The 19,678-nt window shown below is 36.9% G+C and overlaps 3 protein-coding genes across 3 annotated transcripts; 2 read left to right on the top strand and 1 right to left on the bottom strand.

Annotated features, from left to right (window-relative positions):
- Positions 1–24: 24 nt before the first annotated feature.
- On the top strand, positions 25–9,042 carry LOC111792984. The gene is made up of 9 exons (XM_023674628.1): positions 25–346; positions 1,501–1,594; positions 1,764–1,840; positions 2,689–2,783; positions 2,928–3,013; positions 6,428–6,481; positions 6,571–6,724; positions 6,918–6,931; positions 8,734–9,042. Exons 1-9 carry the CDS (start codon positions 229–231, stop codon positions 8,840–8,842), a joined length of 801 nt encoding a protein of 266 aa, XP_023530396.1. The 5' UTR covers positions 25–228; the 3' UTR covers positions 8,843–9,042.
- A 1,265-nt stretch (positions 9,043–10,307) lies between these two features.
- Positions 10,308–14,961, top strand: LOC111793896 (pentatricopeptide repeat-containing protein At4g35850, mitochondrial). The gene is made up of 13 exons (XM_023675966.1): positions 10,308–10,421; positions 10,513–10,651; positions 10,754–10,916; positions 11,044–11,109; positions 11,220–11,317; positions 11,567–11,684; positions 11,769–11,978; positions 12,275–12,351; positions 13,157–13,250; positions 13,535–13,600; positions 13,683–13,760; positions 13,902–14,003; positions 14,475–14,961. Exons 1-13 carry the CDS (start codon positions 10,397–10,399, stop codon positions 14,574–14,576), a joined length of 1,338 nt encoding a protein of 445 aa, XP_023531734.1. The 5' UTR covers positions 10,308–10,396; the 3' UTR covers positions 14,577–14,961.
- Positions 14,962–15,609: 648 nt separating this feature from the next.
- Positions 15,610–19,372, bottom strand: LOC111793955 (ras-related protein RABB1b). Its single transcript, XM_023676043.1, has 6 exons — positions 19,108–19,372; positions 18,879–19,018; positions 17,053–17,135; positions 16,735–16,939; positions 16,574–16,642; positions 15,610–15,924 (listed from the first exon to the last, which is right to left on the bottom strand). Exons 1-6 carry the CDS (start codon positions 19,151–19,153, stop codon positions 15,832–15,834), a joined length of 636 nt encoding a protein of 211 aa, XP_023531811.1. The 5' UTR covers positions 19,154–19,372; the 3' UTR covers positions 15,610–15,831.
- Between the last annotated feature and the right edge of the window lie 306 nt (positions 19,373–19,678).

The raw sequence follows: 19,678 nt of genomic DNA, 5'->3' as shown, positions 1-19,678 counted from the left end.
ATAATTAACGCTTCTTCACAACCATGTAATTCTCTCAGCTCCCCATCTCTCTCTAGAAAATTTTAGAGGGGAAAAACAAAATTATATATAAAGTTTCAGTTGGAAGAGGGGCATTGAATGAGGGAACCCAGAAGCCCAAATTTTTAGGTAGGATTTAGATTTTTTGTTGTTGTTCTTCAACAGTTTGGTTTGATTAGCGCTAAAATTTCCAACTCGGACCACTGAGCAATGTCGTCGCTCGACATTGACGGGATTTTGGTTAACACGAAGGAGCTCGATCGGCTCCGGAAGGAGCAGGAGGTTGTTGTTCTCGAGATTAACAAGATGCACAAGAAACTCCTCGCCAGTGAGTATTCTTTCGTTCTTAAAGCTTTTCGTCGAATCATAGTTGTTTTCTTTTATCAGTTTGGTGTTTTGTTATTATTTTTTGAGATCAAGCTGGTCGGAATTGACCAAAATCGTCGATTCTTGCTCTGCTGCTGGTTTTCATAGTTGATGAACTGACGGTTGAAATTTGGGCGAGGTTACGATAATCTGAGAGTTGTTGCATTTTGGAATTTTGCTGGAAATTACTTGAGTCTGTTTCTTTTTTCTTTTTGGGAACAATAATTGAGTTTGTTAAGGAGCTGATATTCAGTGATCGATGAAAAATTTGGGGTTTCTGTAAAATTTTATGCCGGATTTTTGTACGCTATAGGCTCAATTTTAAGTGTTTCTTGACAAAGAGACTGATTCAATGAGCTTCAATGGTTCAACCTGAAATAAGAGGAAACTTTCTGAAAACAATTCAGTAGCATTCAAAGCATTTTATTTATAATAATACAATGATAAGAAAAGACAACACTAAATAACAAAGGCTATATAAGAATAACTTAAAAGCTATCAGTCTAAACTATCTTAATTAACTAAACCAAACCAATTTATTGTCCTATCAATTTTCTTCTGTGTTAAGAGGATCAAATGCTACTTTGTTTTTTGTTTTTTGTTTTTTTTTCTCAGTTTTCTGGGAGGGTGGATATATACAGTCATAATTATGGGTGTGCAGATAGTTATTCCGCTTGGCGGGATACTTGTTAGAGATGTCAAGGCAGTGACGTTATATAACAAGTTCATGAAAAAGGTGCATTGTAGTATTGTTGGATCATAGTTTGATGAATCTTTTCATGTATGTCGTGCAAAGGCCAGCCTCTACCATATTCTTTTATGATGGAAATTTGAAATGTATCATTACATCTTATATTTGATTATTGTGTTTACTAAATGATGACAATGAGGTAATATGTAATAAGGCAAATGTTAAATCCAAAATTTTGTTTTAGAGCTTCAATGTTTCTATGAATTTGGAAGGTGAGGATGATAACCTCAATAATTTTAATTGTTTTTCGATTGTTAACTAAAACAGAAAAGTACAAATTGTTCAGGAGTTAATCACCTCACTTTCTGTCCGGTGCTTCTAAAGAGTTCTATTTTTACTAATGTTTTGTATTTGGTTGTTTGCAGCTCCGAAGGTGGTTGAGAAGCCTGGGGATAATTCATTGTCAAAACTGAAGCATTTATATACTCAAGCAAAACAGCTTTCAGAGGATGAAGTGAGGTAGGTTTACTCTAATTTTCCTTGAAATTCATACTTCAGAGTCTGTTTAATCGTGTTTTACATTTTGCGTGTCCTAGATACGTACGAGTAAAAATCATTTATCTACCCTCAGTGTATCTGTATCATAAACTATTGCACCTGGCATTGAAGTCCATTTTTTTTGTTGCAGCGTTTCCACAACCTTATTGGGCCAACTTGAAACTTTGCTACCCGCTGGACCTCCTGGGCAACCAAGGAGAAGGATAGGTGTTTGCAATAATTATTCCACTATACTGTGTTTTAATAATAACTTCAAAAATATTTTTAATTCAGGCTTTCGATAAATGATAGTTCTTAAGATATGTTATAAACATTATCTTGAACAGAGATGCAATCATGTTTTCCATTCTTCTGTTCCATTTACTCCTGTCCAATTATTACACACTTGGTTAACCACGGGACGAGACTCATTTGTGTTCAAATAAGAACTAATCATAATTAACAGAAAGGTAGTATTAATAGATGTCACAGTCGAGACAACTGGACTCCTTTTGATTTTATTGGAAGCTTGAATACTAAATGTGTTTTCTTTCCTTTGTTGCTCCTGAATTTGAAGCTTTCTTTATGGATGGTCGATTAATTTGAGCCATGAATTGAGATGCTTTATTACTGTATATAATGTTGTCTAATACTTGTGGACCTACTGATGGTGTCTGAAATAGAAATTTTGAGTTTCTATTCTTGAGGAGACAGCTTTGTGTCCATCTGTTCTACCTATTCTGATTACCAAACGCACACATCTGTGTAGGTATGAATATATCTGCACTTATAATTGCTACAAATGGATGATAGGGGAAAGGAAATTGGCTTTTGTATTTGTTTGCTCGATATTTTTCTCACCTTCAACCATGGGGAAAGGATTGCCTAGAATGACATCTTTGATTTAGTTATATAGCTACTTATGACTATCAACTGCAAAGCAATCATTAATTCCTTACTATTGTTTCCCTTATTAGCAAACAGCCATTAGTGTATTTCTGCTTCTCTTGTTAGATTTTGAAGATATGTTATGAAGCAGTTATCTGTAGATTTTCTCATTTCAATGTATATGGCAGAGAAAGCGAAGAGAATGAAGGCAGATCCAGATAATGCTCGGCTTTCACCTGCCATGAGAAACCTTGAGGCTTGTGCTAATCTGAAGGATGAACAGGTCTGAATGTCATCTGCCAGTTTGTTTGTCTCTGTTTTTATATTTTTTTATTATTTTTTTTTTGCTAAAAATAATTCAATTGCTTTGCTTTGATTAATTTCAACTAGAAGCAGTTATTTAGTTATCATCTCCTCTTATATTCAGGTGGCAGCCAGGGTGACACCAGATGGGGCTGAGAAGGATGAATGGTTTATTGTAAAAGTGATGCACTTCGATAAGGAGACAAAACTGTAAGTTCAATTATACTAGCAAATCCTTAAGAGAAAGGTCTGATGGAAGTTGAGTTGAATTATTTTTTTTATTTGAAAAGAAAAGCAACTAATTAGTAGGAATTATTTTTCATAAACAACTCATAACTTATAGGGCCCCTCTTTTCGAGAAGACCAAATTTCAACATTGCCTTCTCACAGGCTACTCAATAATAATCAATGACTTGTGACTTTGTGTCAGTTTCCCCTTTTGGAGATAACTATAGGTAATAGTTAATATGGAGGTATATGCAAAATATTATTGAAAAATGAGATACAGAGCTCTGATGATTTATGTCGAAGGATTAGCCTTAGGAGATATTCGTGTAATTCATGAGTTAATAGCCAAGTTAAGAAGGAATGATATTTATTACTTAAGGAGGAGTGTCGAAGGATAATTGTGTAATCCCATTAAATAAGGGAAGTAGTTGACCTCTCTAAGGGGCATGTAGTTTTCTAAAAATAAATAAGAAAAACCAGAAGCTAATTTAGATTTGCAACATAGTATCAGAGCTTTTCTATTCTAGAAAATCTGACTAAAACCAAACCCTAACTCAATCGGTGAAGTCTTCATAGCTGCCGATCATCCATCATATAAAGTTTTATTAATTAAGAGCTTTTATAGCTGTTGTCAAGTTTTATTTGGAGCCTTCATAGCTACCGCTAATACGTTCCATTCGGCAAAATTCTAAATAAAATTCTGTTTCTGCAAGCCCATATCCATTCGGCAAGCACTGCCCAGAAAATTCCATTCGGCAAGCCTCCCACTGTTTCAAATTCTATCCCCATATTAAACAAATCCAAGCCCAATATCAAATCCAAACCCATTGTTTTTCAAATTCAACAAATTAGTATATCCACTGTTCTGCAAACCCACCACATTCAAGGTAGGATTTTTTTCGTCGTGACTTGGGTAAATTTTGCTCCATACTATATTTTCCTCCAGACCAAGACCCACCAATTCATTATGTCATTCTTCCAATCGTCATCATAAAGTAACAAATTCTGAGATTTGGGTTTGAAGTATTTAGTAATGGAGGGAACCAAAGGCGTTGTAGGAACAAATTCTGAGATTTGGGTTTGAAGTATTTAGTAATGGAGGGAACCAAAGGCGTTGTAGGAAGAAAATGAGGCGACAAAACTAAGATCACCAAATCCATCAAGTCTGGATTCCAATTCCCGTATGGAAGAATCAGACGGTACCTTAAGAAAGGCCACTATAGAAAGTCTACTTTGTAGATCATGAGTCCAACCCTATTGCAGTAGAGTTACCAACTGAACCACACACTCCATGAGGAGTGAGCACGAGAGAGGCGAGCAACGCCCGTGGTTGTGCTCCAAGGGATAGTATGCATGAGTTATATGCTCTCACGGCTTCAACTGACGGATGTGCTAACAAAAGAAATTCATAGCTAACACAAATTTATTCAAAGCCTTTCTTTTTAGCCAGGGAGAATGAATGCCATTTTAGAGCAATCCCCTTTGGAAGTTGTGTCTCAGTCCCAATGTGGTTGATCATCCGAAAAGACCGAGATTTAGAAGTAGGGAGAGTGTCTAAAGCCCAAGTTATCTCTCTGAATCAGCTTAATGAGTGAAAATCTGCCACTCGTTTGGTGACGCCGAAGTTTCTTGCTAAATCGAATTGCTTGACGAGACCCGAGAGGCAGACCATTTTGCTTTTGATTTGGGGGAAACCCAGGGTACCTAATGAAAAAACATGTTTTGTAATTGGCTTACCAAGGCGATGCCTTTATAGCTACTATGGACAAACTTATTCGAAGCCTTCATATCTACCGTGGACAAATTTGTTTGGAGCCTTCTTAGCTACCATGGACAAATTTATTCGGAGCCTTCATAGCTACCATGGACAAATTTATTCGGAGCCTTCATAGCTACCGTTGAAAAATTTGTTTAGAGTCTTCATAGTTACTGTTTACATATTTATTCGGGGCTTTTATAGCTTCCGTTGACAAATTTATTAAGACTCTTCGTAGCTACCATTGACAAATTTATTTGGAGCCTTCATAGCTATCGATCATCCACCTGGACCAAATGTATTCAGAGCTTTCATAGCTACCGTTGAAGTTGTGCCTTGACGTTGAAGTTGTATCGTCAAAGTCGTGTGATCAATATTGCCATAAACCTAATTAGTCCAAGCTGAGTAATAGATATATTCATTCCCAGGTTGAGGAGGTGTCGAAGGACTGAGATATTTGTGTAATTCGTGAGTTAGTGTCGAAGGACTGAGATATTTGTGTAATTCGTGAGTTAGTGTCGAAGGACTGAGATATTTGTGTAATTCGTGAGTTAGTGTCGAAGGACTGAGATATTTGTGTAATTCGTGAGTTAGTGTCGAAGGACTGAGATATTTGTGTAATTCGTGAGTTAGTGTCGAAGGACTGAGATATTTGTGTAATTCGTGAGTTAGTGTCGAAGGACTGAGATATTTGTGTAATTCGTGAGTTAGTGTCGAAGGACTGAGATATTTGTGTAATTCGTGAGTTAGTGTCGAAGGACTGAGATATTTGTGTAATTCGTGAGTTAGTGTCGAAGGACTGAGATATTTGTGTAATTCGTGAGTTAGTGTCGAAGGACTGAGATATTTGTGTAATTCGTGAGTTAGTGTCGAAGGACTGAGATATTTGTGTAATTCGTGAGTTAGTGTCGAAGTTGAGAATGAATGATATTTATTATTCAGCTTGAGGGGGAGTGTTGATCAGCTTGAAATGGAACTTCGAAGAATATTTGTGTAATCCCATTAAATGAGGAAAGCAGTTGACCTCCCTAATTTATATTGATTGGGACCTAGTAACTAGTGATTTATTGCTATCTTATCAACTATTATCTAGGGATTTAATTAGATTACCTAATATCTAGTGAATTTAGATTATTCATCGATTTAGATTTAGTAGGTCTTTTCTTATTAAAGGGACATATAATTCTCTGAAAAAAAAAAAAAAAAAAAAAAAAATAACAATCTAATTTAGACTTGCAACCATTTAAAATCTAACAGCTTCATCATTTCAACTGTTCAACTGTGCTTCTTGCTTTCTCATTCATTATTGTTTTACATGTTTGATTGCTTGCACTGTCTGACATCATTTTGAGCTTACGTTATGAATTTTTACAACCAATCAAATCATTTAAAACATGACATTCATTATTGTTTTACATCTTGATTGAAAATCGTACTTTCTTTCCACATTCGTAGTTGTTGGTCTAAGATTGAGTTGCATCATGCTGTAAGTTTGACACTAATCTTGATGCAATCTCATGGGTGATTTTTCATATGAAAAAAAAAAAAAAAGACGATCTTAAAGATGTTACGATTTTAGACATCAAATCTCCTTTACGATAGATATTTCGTTGTGTATTATGTAATATGCATATGCACAGATTTGAAGTACTAGATGAAGAGCCAGGCGATGAAGATGAAGGTGGAGGGCAGAGGTAAAGCTATGTGATTATATCCTTGCATTTAAAGTTCTTTATGCAGTTCGATACCTAATCATCCATTTTTTAATTCAATTGAATTTCAGAAAATACAAGTTACCAATGTCAGCCATCATTCCTTTTCCAAAACGAAATGATCCTTCTACTGTCCCTGAATTCCTACCTGGAAGACGCGTTTTAGCTGTTTATCCAGGAACAACCGCTCTTTATAGGGCAACGGTTGTCAACGGTCATCGCAAGGTCATTATCATCTCATTCACACACCTTCTTCTATTATATTTATAGCAACACAAACCTGTCTCAACTCTCTTGCTTCTAACCTCTTAGGCTGTGTTAACATACATTATACTTATTTATTTTATGTACAACCGACTGACAAGTAAATTTCTTTTGAAATGGATGGCATCCTTTTGATAACTCCGCATGCTTCCAGAGGAAGACAGATGAGTAAGTTACCTTTTCTTTTTATGAATATTTTAAAGTTCATCACTTCATTTCTACTCTGTTTTTCCACTCTTTGATTGGCATTTTGGTTCGTTTAATTTCTCATGTGAAATAACATCTCTTGATTGGCAATGAAATATAGGGGAAAACGTTACCTTTTCTGCCGTCCGTTTTGATCTCTTTCGAGGTATAGATGGGTTCAATGAGGGTTTCCTCGTGTTCGAACTCAGTCACCCAAATGCTATTTTGCTTTAATTTCTCATGTGAAATAACATCTCTTGATTGGCAATGAAATATAGGGGAAAACATTACCTTTTCTGCCGTCCGTTTTGATCTCTTTCGAGGTATAGATGGGTTCAATGAGGGTTTCCTCGTGTTCGAACTCAGTCATCCAAATGCTATTTTGCTTTAATTTCTCATGTGAAATAACATCTCTTGATTGGCAATGAAATATAGGGGAAAACATTACCTTTTCTGCCGTCCGTTTTGATCTCTTTCGAGGTATAGATGGGTTCAATGATGGTTTCCTCGTGTTCGAACTCAGTCACCCAAATGCTATTTTGCTTTAATTTCTTGGCAATGAAATATAGGGGAAAACGTTACCTTTTCTGCCGTCCGTTTTGATCTCTTTCGAGGTATAGATGGGTTCAATGAGGGTTTTCTCGTGTTCGAACTCGGTCATCCAAATGCTATTTTGCTTTAATTTCTGATGTGAAATAACATCTCTTGATTGGCAATGAAATATAGGGGAAAACGTTACCTTTTCTGCCGTCCGTTTTGATCTCTTTCGAAGTATAGATGGGTTCAATGAGGGTTTCCTCGTGTTCGAACTCGGTCATCCAAATGCTATTTTGCTTTAATTTCTCATGTGAAATAACATCTCTTGATTGGCAATGAAATATAGGGGAAAACATTACCTTTTCTGCCGTCCGTTTTGATCTCTTTCGAGGTATAGATGGGTTCAATGAGGGTTTCCTCGTGTTCGAACTCAGTCACCCAAATGCTATTTTGCTTTAATTTCTTGGCAATGAAATATAGGGGAAAACGTTACCTTTTCTGCCGTCCGTTTTGATCTCTTTCGAGGTATAGATGGGTTCAATGAGGGTTTTCTCGTGTTCGAACTCGGTCATCCAAATGCTATTTTGCTTTAATTTCTGATGTGAAATAACATCTCTTGATTGGCAATGAAATATAGGGGAAAACGTTACCTTTTCTGCCGTCCGTTTTGATCTCTTTCGAGGTATAGATGGGTTCAATGAGGGCTTCCTCGTGTTTGAACTCGGTCACCCAAATGCTATTTTGACTTGATCTTAAAGGGTTTAGGGGGAACTTAGGATGACTTTCAGAAGGGTGGAAAGAGCTTTTCGTCCTTTAAAATTATCTTTTAAAATTTGTCATGACATCAAAAGTGCTTAGGAAAAGAAGTACTTTTAAGGTATTCGTGTGTTGTTTCTGTTTTGAGTTTATTTTTCCCATTTATGATATATATTGCCACCACTTTTGATCTTTCTAGTACCACTTTTCGGCACGGTCAATTACGTTGCCTCGGGATGGTTCGATGTGGTTTGATTTTTCTGTTTCATTTGCTTTGGGTGTTGCCATCGGTCCCGATTCCGACCTATTGTCTTGTACCAATTTTCAACTGAAAAAGTTTCTCCCCTTCAATTCTTGATTATTTTTCATGTCAAATGATGTGTGTTCATGATCTTTACCGTCCATGCCAACTTTTGTAACTCATCACTAGTGTTACGAAACTATGATCTGTCGTGCGTTACAAATTCATCCTCGTGTTTTCTTCTGGACAGTTACTTGTTGGAATTTGACGACGACGAGGAAGACGGGTCGTCGACGTTGCCCCAGAGAACAGTACCCTTTCATAAGGTGGTGGCCTTGCCTGAAGGACTTCGCCAGTAAGCTGCCTGTATTTATATTTGTGAATAAAATATAAGGTTGTAAATCGTAGACTAAAAATTCTGCATTCTCTACTTAACATTTGTGTTTAAATTTGAGAGATGACAATGTATGCAATTTCTCTTCACACTTTGCCTTCTCATGATGAGTTATTGGTGATCCTTTTTCAATGCTTGGAGGAATGCCAATACTATGTCTTCTCATGGGTGCATGTTATCCCAAGTTTTGTGTATTAAAAATGAGTATTGGTCTTTATTTAAACACTTCATTCGATCGACAACCAACATAAACGAAACCCAAGAAAAGGTTGAACCCGACATCTCTTAAGCTTCGTCGGGTCATGGGTGTGCATTTCAGCATATCTTGGCTCGACTCGAGGTGGGCTTTTGGACCTTTGGCCCAATGGTCTCTCTATTTCGATCGTGTATCATCTTGGTTTTGTAGTTAGTAGTCCTATAGGATATACTCAATGTGTCTGAGCTTGCCCCACATATGTATTAGAAATGATACCTTGGGGCGGATGTAAAGCTAAGCCAATAGCTTTGACTTCAAGAACAGAAGATTGTGTTGGTTGTAAGAGATGTGAATCTGCCTCTCCGACGGATTTCTTGAGCGTTCGTGTTTATTTATGGCATGAAACTACTCAAAGCATGGGTCTAGCTTATTGATACGTTCTCGAAAATCCCCCTTGAATCCATCTGATTTCTTTTTTACCGACAAAAACACGTGCTCGAAAATGATTTCTTTGAATTTTATTTCATTGTCCACATTACAACAAAAAGACATATGTACCAGCTCAAACCCACTGCTAGCAGCTATTGTCGTCAGCCTTGGTTTTAAAATGCCTCTACCAGGTAGAGGTTTTCACACTCTTCGGCCTCACGGTTATAAAATGACTCGTCAGCCTCAGTTTTAAAATGCCTCTACCAGGAAGAGGTTTTCACACTTTTCGGCCTCACGGTTTAAAATGGCTCTACTAGGGAGAAGTTTTCACACTCTTATGATGAAGGCTTCATTTACCTCTTCTATAAATGATATTCCAAAATTATCAATTAATAAGACGGGACAATATCATCAATCAAGAAATTAGAGGTTCAAATACCTCCATCCCTACTACTCTTGAACTAAAAAAAATAGAGCTAATAATTAAACATTAATTTGAAAATATTTTTTTAATAGTTAATATTTTAATTTTCAATTTTGGAGAGTTTAATTTAAAAAAAATATAACTAATTTGTACATTTTGCAATATTTAAGAGCTTAATTTGTTTAAAAATTAGGGAAATTTAAATTTCATAACAATTTTCCTAATGCAACCCATAGTCTTTTGAAGTTGAGTGGGCCCATTAAATTGGGCTTTTGCTTTTAGGCCCACCAAAGAATTCCTTCGTCCCGATAAATTTGGGCCAGGCCTATGAACGCGGCCCATCGTATATAAAAAGCCCAATACCGTCGAACCCCCCGCGCAAAAACGGGAGGGTTTTGGAGAGAAAAACCTCGCCGGAGAAACAGACTAGGCTTCATTTCTCTCCGCTCCGTCGATCGATTTCAGTACCAATGAAGCTCCTTCAATCTGTCACCGGTACTGCTTCTTCACTCTGAATTTGTTCATTCCTCAATTTCGATCCATTGTTTCAGCTTATACGCTTCTCGTTTTTTGCATTTCTGTTCAGGTCACAGCCGCTCGCTTGTTCGTCTTCTTGGACAGCGTCGATCCTTTGCTGTGTCTACTGAAGAGTACAGTAAAAGGAATTACGCCGACAACGTCTCCGAGTACAACACTGTAATTGGCTCCATCACTGCTCAGAGAAGGTATTGTTTCTGTTTCCTTCTTTGCTCGCCTTTTTTATTGTTTGTTTTTTTTTGTTCGTTTGTATTTTAAATGATGTGTTGTGTTATGTGTATCTGGTTCAGGTATTTCTTGTTGAAGGATGTGTATGATGATATGATGTTGGATGGAGTGCAGCCTACAATGGACGTTTTCCATTCGCTGATTACTGGATCCATGAAAGGCGCTCGTTTCCAAGATGCATTTTTCTTCAGAGATGAAATGAAGGCCATGGGGTTGATTCCTGATGTAGGTACTTTTTGGAAATGAATTGAGTTTTTTTTTCTCTCTCTCACGTTTTGCTCTAAATTTTTCGGTTCTTCATTTTCTTATTTTTGGCAACCTTTGCTTCTGTATGTGCATATATGTTTTGTAGGTTACTCTGTATAACATGCTGATCTCATTATGTGGTAAATGCAACAACTCTGAAGAGGCTGTCCGGGTAGGTCTCTGTTTGTTTTTAAAGCCCAACTTTAGGTTTTTTCTGAAAATCATCGAAGGAGAATTCAGAAATTTCTGTTGATTTTCAACTATTCTCTGTTTGAATTGAAGATCTTAGATGAGATGAGGAGATATGAAGTGAAGCCACATTCACAGACATACATCTGCCTACTTAATGCCTGTGCAGTTGCTGGTAGATTGGATCGCGTGTATGCTACTTCTTTTACTACCTACCCTCTTATCCTTTTGCCTGCAAGTATTATAATCCTGTGTCCTTGATGTATCTGATTACAAATCGATGGAAGAAAAATTATCACCACTAAATTCAGTCGCTTTCTACTTCATAAGATTAATGTCCTTAGATTCATATTCACCATGCTCTTAGTTTCTTCCAAGCAATGAAGTATACCTTGGAGACTCGGTATAATAATTGACAAGGTTTTTCATCGATATTTTAGGTATACAATTGTCAGAGATATGACTGCTGCTGGCCTTGGCTTAAACAAGTACTGCTATACTGGACTTATAGCTGCACATATGAACAAGAAACCTGTGGCTGATGATTTTGCTACTAAAGTAACAATCACCTTAGATGTTTTTCTTGTCCTTGTAATGTTTGGTTGGTGATTTATGAACACAATTTTACTCTTCTATGATAAGGTTGTTGAATTTGTTGAACGGTCGAAGGAATGGTTATCAGTTGATGCTTCAAGTGCAACGGCTGAAAATGTGATGATGGGTGTTTCAGAAGAGGAACTGTACAATATTCCAACTGCGGAATATGTTCATAGGCGTGGAGGTTTTTTGAACAGACAATTGACTATTTATCATGTTGCTTTGCATGCCTGTGCGAATCTCAAGAATGTAGAGGTATCTGATTCATAATTCCAGCAACATGTGGATATATATTGTTGGATAAACTTATTCAGATCAGTCCTTTATTTCATTTGTGTGCAATTGCATATATGATTCTGCTATATTTAGGTCTTCTAATATGTAATACCATCATTTCTTACATATTAGATGTCATCTATTCTCTTTTATAATCATGTTATAACTTAATTTCTATCATGCAATGTGTCTAAATGTCCTCGTTATGAATTTCTGTATAAAATACTTATGTTTCTTATCAGCTTTTTTTTATTTTTATTTTTTAATCAAAGTAGGTGATGGAGACCATACTGGACATGTTAAAGAAGGATGGAAAAACTCCCGATGTTTTCATAGTGATACAAGTCATGAGGTGAAAGGCTCTCTCCAAAAACTAAATTGTGTTGTCTAATCCACGCAGTTTATAATTAAATGTCAAAGCATGGATCAAGTGGGTTTGCATTATTGTACTAATTGCATGAGAATGTTTTTTGGCTCACAATTACCTCAATTCTGCAATTTGTTCAGATTGAATTGGTTAGGTGTTCATCAGATCACTTTTTGTTTTGATGGGAATGACTGCAGCCATAAATTCTAAAGATCAAACTGTGATGTTATTATAACTATGAAGTTTGTATAGATCTAATGAAACTACAGCTTGCCCTTGTTTCTGCATTGATCCACCAAGCTTGATCTAATGTGGTTGCCAGTTGAGTGTTCTTTGGTTTACTATTAGACCAGTAGTGGAAGCATGAATTGGCTTGATTGAACTCATTTTAGCAGCTCTTTTCATAATTCTGTTTCTGTTTTTAACGTACTCTGCTTAGTGGCTTTTGTATTGGTGGTTTTTTTTTTCATATTTTCATATCATTTATACTTGACATGTAGTTTGAATGAAAGTGGTGATGATCACATATCAGTAGTATGCAAAAGTTACTTTTGTTTTGTTTTGTTATTTTTGGCATCTCATTTGTAGGATACTTGGTGGTCAAATTTCCTACCGAGTCATTTGTAGGATACCTGTTTTGTTATTTTGGCATCTCATCTCATTTGTAGGACACGTCTGACTAGGACTGCTAATACAGTTCTTCTGCTAAATATTTGTATGGAGTTAGAGGCTTGTTTATAAATATTGATTATACAGGACACAAGTATTGTTTATAACTAACTTCTCACAGATGCTATCTACATGCTGGAGATATTGATCGTGGTCTTAAAGCTTTTGAGGAGCACTTGAATTCTGGGGGTCCTCCAGCAGCAGAACTCTATGCAGTGAGTTTGGCCCAACTATGTTTCTGCTTTTACTGAGTTTCTTATCCAAAAAAAGGCAAANTCCTTGTTATCTTGGCCTTTTATGTTTGAGTGTCTGTCAGAGATTTCTCAGAATCGTGAGAGAGAGTGTGAGTTAACTGTTTCTAATATTTGTGTATTTTATCTCCCTTCCAAATGGGATTGCTGTAGTCTAGACACTTGGAACGAGTGATACAAGATTTTTCATTTTAGGAATTCAAGATAACTATTACAGAGATTTAGCTATTGTTTTCATGTGGTTGTAGACGCTTGTTGAGGGAGCCATGATTGGTTATACGCCAAAGGGAATGCAATTGGCTCAAGAAACACTGGTAACTTCCAATTTCTACTAAAATTACAATAGAAATTGACTTGATCTAAGGAATTTTATTTTGATTTTAATGCTTATTGCAGGTAAATATGAATTCCAGGGGCTTCTTCTTGAACCCCAAATTAGGGAGTGACCTCCTCCTTGCAGCAGCGGGAGAGAAGGTAGGTTGATGGTTTATCACATTTTTAGATCACGAGACCCTTGTGGGTAACAGCTAGCTGCTCAAAATTCTGAAATTTATCACTGTAGGTTCATGTGATTCAAAAATGAGTTATTTATTTATTTTTTGTATTACCATGCAGACCGGTGGGTATACGACTGCAAATTATATATGGGATCTCTTGCAAGCTCGAAAGATAACTCCTTCATTTCCAGCAGTGGAAGCTTATTACAATGGATTGAAGGTGATTCTCTTGGCTTTCACTTTAATCCTTTTATTATGGTATTTGTTATCCTCGGCATTGATATTTGATAATTAATACATACAACTCCATTCTAGTAGTAGTTAGAGTCTGGTCGAGTTGACATTCATCAGAGGTTTACCCAATTTCTGGCATTCGTTTCTGTGATATTTGATAGTTTCTCTTTTGAAGGCATCTTATTCTCGTGTATTCTTGCACTAAATCAAATTGAGTGAAAGTTTACTACAAATACTTGGTTACGTTTACTAATTCATTGAGCTCCATGTATGTGGCCATTTTTGCCTTCCTGTTGGGAAAAATTAAAAAGAGAGGCAAAACACGTCACATGTTTCAATGGGGTCACCAAAAGGATCTCCAATTGACTAATAATAACCAATCACGGGATATGCTTATTTTGTCTCTGTTTTTGTAAGTTAAAAGTTACTTTGCTAATGGAAAGCTTTTGATTTGTAGGAACGTGAGATTCCTGAAGATGATCCTAGGCTTTTATTAGTTTCTCAAACCTACAGCAATCTTCGGGTTAGATCTGGTGGCAGAGGACCTGGCCGATCATAATTCAAATCAAAACAATGCAGGGCACAGTTGCCATCGGTTTCTCATTGCCAGTATCGATATTGGTGAGCTTTTGCAGTGACCTTATAGCTAACCATATTGAGAAAGTTTTGCAGGGACCTTATATTGATGTACCTGTTATAGATGGAGAGAGGTTTGCCAAAAAGATTTCATGTATGTTACTGGTTGACATAGAATCATGCTGGGTTAGGACTATAGCTAGATTGTCTCTTACATTTGAAATTTGCCAAATCCAAATTCTTTCAGAATAATACCAGCTATGATTTCAATGGATTCTTCTTTGTCAGTTGAAATTATTGTGCATTATGATGTGTTACCCGATTTTCTTCAAGTGAAAGTGGAGATTTGATAGCAAGTTTTGAGGATTTGTTTTGGCTTTAGTTTGGATGTTTATTTACATCTTATTGTGTTTGTGCAATTCCATTAGTTCATTTGTATTCATTTCATTCTCTGATGGTCGTTAATATATATTCTTTTTATGATATCAAAGTTTTACGGTTGAATTACAAATGTGAGATCCCACGATGGTTAGAGAAGATAATAAAATATTTTTTATTTTTTTATAAGGGTATAGAAATTCTCTCTAGCAGAATTGTGAGGTTGACGGTGATACGTAAAGGCTCAAAATGAATAATGGGTTTGGACTGTTACTAATGATATCATAACTCGACATTAGACTGTTACTAATGATATCATAACTCGACATTAGACAATGGCCAATGAGGATGTAGGGCTCTCTTGGTTTGGGCTGTTACAATCAAACATCAAATCGTGTGCCAGCAAAGACGCCGGGATCCTAAGGAGGGTTCAAATCTCTCTCTTGGTTTGGGCTGTTGCGAAGACACCGAGATCCTAAAGAGGGTTCAAATCTCACATCAGTTGAGACATAACGAAACATTTTTTACAATGGTGTGGAAACTACCTCCTAACAAAACTACCACATAACAAATGCATTTTAAAATCGTGAGGCTAACAGCAATGTGTAACGAGCATAATCCCAATCGAAGACAAGAAATACAGAATCTGAGCAAAATATTGTCAAGCAATTGCTTTGAGAGTCAACCAAGTAATAGTTTTGGCAAGTAAGGGTTCTGAGGCACTGTACATTCAATGTTCTTTAAAAAGGATACACAACAAAGACGAAACTTAATCATGGCAGTTTGCACAAAGAGTAAAACGACTTGCACAAAAGGGTTCACTTCATCATATACAATACTCCTACTTCTTTGGTTCACAATTAGCTACAGCATCCACCTCTCTGTGCAACTGTTCCATCCCTTGACCCCGATGGCCCTTGAGGGCGCCCGTAACCGACCTTGATACCAGATGACTGCAAGAAACCACAGAATTCGTAAAAATTCTTCTGTTCTTCACGGTCGCAATGCAATAGGTTTTTAAAATAGAAGCTATGCTACTGAAAGTAGTAGTTTTAGTAGAGAAACGGATATTATATTACGCGAAAACATGCTTTCACAAATGAACAAGCACAATAACTATAACTAAGTCCATCGCTAGCACATATTGTTGTCTTTGGACTTTCCCTTCCGAGCTTCCCCTCAAGGTTTTTAAAAACCGTCTGCTAAGAAAAGATTTCCACACCCTTATAAAGAATGTTTCATTCTTTTCCACCACCACTGATATGGGATCTCACAAGAACCAAAGAGTCTTTTTGGACAAGGTGCTTCCTTTGGACGAACTCCTTAACTCGGTTATATATTGTGCTCCCTACTACTTTCATTTTTCTTCTTATAGTTATGCTACTCTTTTATCTAATTGGGCAAGCTTCTTGTAGTACTCTCGACGTTTCATCCCTTTGGTAATTTCGTAGTACCTCAATCGAACTGTTTCTTATATTAAAAAACCGGTAGAGCTATCTTTTTCTTTCGTTAGAGGTTCTATATCGCAAACCAGAATGGGTAGGTAGCACTGACAGGAAAATAATCTACATTTCTTTACCACAAATGATAGACCCAACTTACCTCATTGGATACATCAAAGACACCTTCTTGAATATTTTGAAGTATTTTAGCTGCAGTCTTTATGAATGCCTGTACAATCAAACACCAAGATGAACTGAGAGAGAATCTAAGAGACAATCAGCCTTTTTAGAGGAGGCACATGTCAAATAAACAAAACTGACCTCCTCAACATTTTGAGCCGTTCTAGCAGATGCCTCTAAGAATAAGAGCCCATTTTCTTTTGCAAATTGTTCTCCCTCTTCCTTGCTTACAGCTCTTCGATGAGCGAGATCAGCCTTGTTCCCTACAAGCATAATTGACATGTTGGGATTTGCATGTTGCCGAGCGTCCTCCAACCAGCTTGCCAAGTGATTGAATGTCTCCCTCCTGGCAACAGAATCATGGGCTCATCTCAGATTTCTCAAAGAGAAAATAAATCAAATGCGAATGTGAAGCTTGGTTGTGATGCAATAAAATATAGTCAACAATTAGAAACTCACCTGGTAATGTCATAAACTAAGAGAGCACCAGCTGCTCCTCTGTAGTAAGATCTTGTGATTGATCTGAATGATTCTTGCCCAGCCTGCAATAAAGTAAAATGTCATTATCTACTGTAAGAGCCCTACCCATCGCTAAGAGATATTGTCCGCTTAGGCCTGTTACGGGTCGCCGTCAGCCTCAGAGTTTTAAAACACGTCTATTTGGAAGAGGTTTCCACACCCTTATAAGGAATGCTTCGTTCCCCTCTCCAACCAATGTCTCACAGATTTTCAAGAAAGAAACATCATCCGTTTTGACCATTACCACAAAAGAATCTACTGTCTGAGTTAAGCTAACGTAAGGTCCTGTTTGAATTATGCAATCAAAATTCCCGAAATTTGTTTAAAAACTAAAAGCCAAATTTTATTTTCCAAATCGCTCCCAAACAGCTGCTAATGGCTTGCCATTTCTGTTTCCAAGATTATTTTAAAGAACGGATTAAATGATTTATACGAGAACATTAATCCACAGATACCTAAAGAACTTTATTAATTCTAAAGTTGAAAACATAACATCCATGAGAACACAACTTCTAGAAAATAATTATTCGAACATTATAAGGATTGCAATTAGTTAACTAAGAGGTATAATTATATGTTGGCTCTAGCAACCCCCTCACAGTCAATTTGCCAATCTCAACCTACATTAGGAAGTAATAAAGAGTGGCTCGAAATACCGCAAGGTTCCCCCCTGGTTGTATAACTTGGCTAAAAGTCAAAATTACATGGTAAGAAAGGTTTAGAAAGAAAAAAAAAAATTGCTATAACTTAGAAGATAGTGACCTATTCATAGCCAGAAAATCGAGGGCTTTCACCGCTCTAACAACCAAGATTCTGGAATTCGTGGGTTGGGTTGGGTTCTTCTATGGTTGGACCCTTCTTTAACATGCTAGTGACTACGAAGCAAGCTTTCGGAATTTGGCTGTTTTGACTTTGGAAGACTAAGGTCCCTAAGAATGGGCACTAGTCGTTTCGTATTTGGTCAAAATAGACCATTAGATAAGGTGACAAATAGTGAGGGTGGGTCCAACCATCACACTACACATATAGACATAAATCTAAGGTCTTTCATTTGGTCTCTTCGCCTTCTTTCAGGGCGTTCATACTAACAAAAATTAACTTGTCCAGTAGGGGGCACAGTACATACTAGACGACGAATCATTCTGCTGAAAACAGTTCCCTTCTTGCCCTGATGTCATAACCAGTGGGGGACATTCTTTGATTTTCAAGAAACACAGGTCACTCAAACCATAACTTGTCCCCCATAATTCATAACCGATACGGGTTAGCATAGACCACAGGATGACAAAAAAGATTCTTAATAAGAAAATATCTCACAATCCATTGTCAAATCATTTTCTTCTAGAAAACAACTTCCATAGAGATAAAAAGAAGAAACCAAGGCAAGAGGAGCTAAGAACAAAGAACAAAAAGATGAACTAGCCAGAGCCCAAACCTACTCCCAAGAACTCTCCACAAGCCTCCAAGAATCAGTCACTAAAAGCCTCCAAGAATCTGTCACAAATAGCCTTAGCAAACTGACTTTCCCCTAATGATCCAAACAAGATCCATCTTGAAATTGATTGATATCATGAGTTTCTGGAGGGGTTTCTCAGGATCTAATCCTATCAGCTTAAAGTTCTTGGTACAATTCCTCACTTACAATAGAATCTTCCAGTTCATGTAACTTCCTGAATTTCTTTAATTCCCTTATACAATTCCTCTCGTTACACATAAAAAGAAACTAAACTATGCAAAGATAAAGAGTACAAAGAATCAAAACTCACAGTATCCCATATCTGAAGCTTAACAGGTCGGCCATCGATGGTGACCATGCGAGCACCAAACTCAACGCCAATAGTTAGATCGTGCACAGGCTGAAACCTCTTGTCCGTGAATTGCAACAACAAGCAAGATTTCCCCACACCTACAATCCAAACAAAAACCCCAAATTCAAAGAAAATCCTCATAAACCCAGAAGATAAAACACAATCAAAACAAAGATTCTGAACAAACCCGTATCGCCGATGATGATGTACTTGAAGAGGTAATCGTACGACATAACTAAACACAGAGATGAAATCAGATCAGCGGCGATATGAGTTCGGAAATTGATATGGAAACGGAAAGATTCAAAGAGAATGTGATTTGGAGAGGGAATTTAGCGAAGGGAAGAAGGTTTTTGACGTGAAAATGACCGACACGCAATGTGAAAATGGCCCCGCCAGCGCCGAAGGCTGAGGGAAATTTGGTTTTAAAAGTGAGGTTTTAGTTGTGAGAATTTGGATTTTTATATTGTAGCGTGAAGGGAAACTTCTGGATATGGTGATGCCCATTTTTGTTCATTTCGTGCCCACCATGATTGCTGCTTTAATTCTTCATATTCTAATGGAAAATTTGCAAAAAAACCCCTAACTTAATTGGGTTATTGCTATTATACCCTTTCATTTCAATCCATTTCTCGAATCGTTTTATTAGATTCAATTCATCATCCATTTGGTTTTCAAAAAATTAAATTTTGCTTCTCATTTTTCTATATGATCTGATTGCATGATCGTGAGGCATGTCCAGAGCTCTAAGTAGATGA

Source organism: Cucurbita pepo, chromosome LG04 (genome assembly GCF_002806865.2).
Source record: "Cucurbita pepo subsp. pepo cultivar mu-cu-16 chromosome LG04, ASM280686v2, whole genome shotgun sequence".
Classification (NCBI taxonomy): Eukaryota; Viridiplantae; Streptophyta; class Magnoliopsida; order Cucurbitales; family Cucurbitaceae; genus Cucurbita; species Cucurbita pepo.
This window is presented reverse-complemented; position numbering and strand designations above follow the sequence as displayed.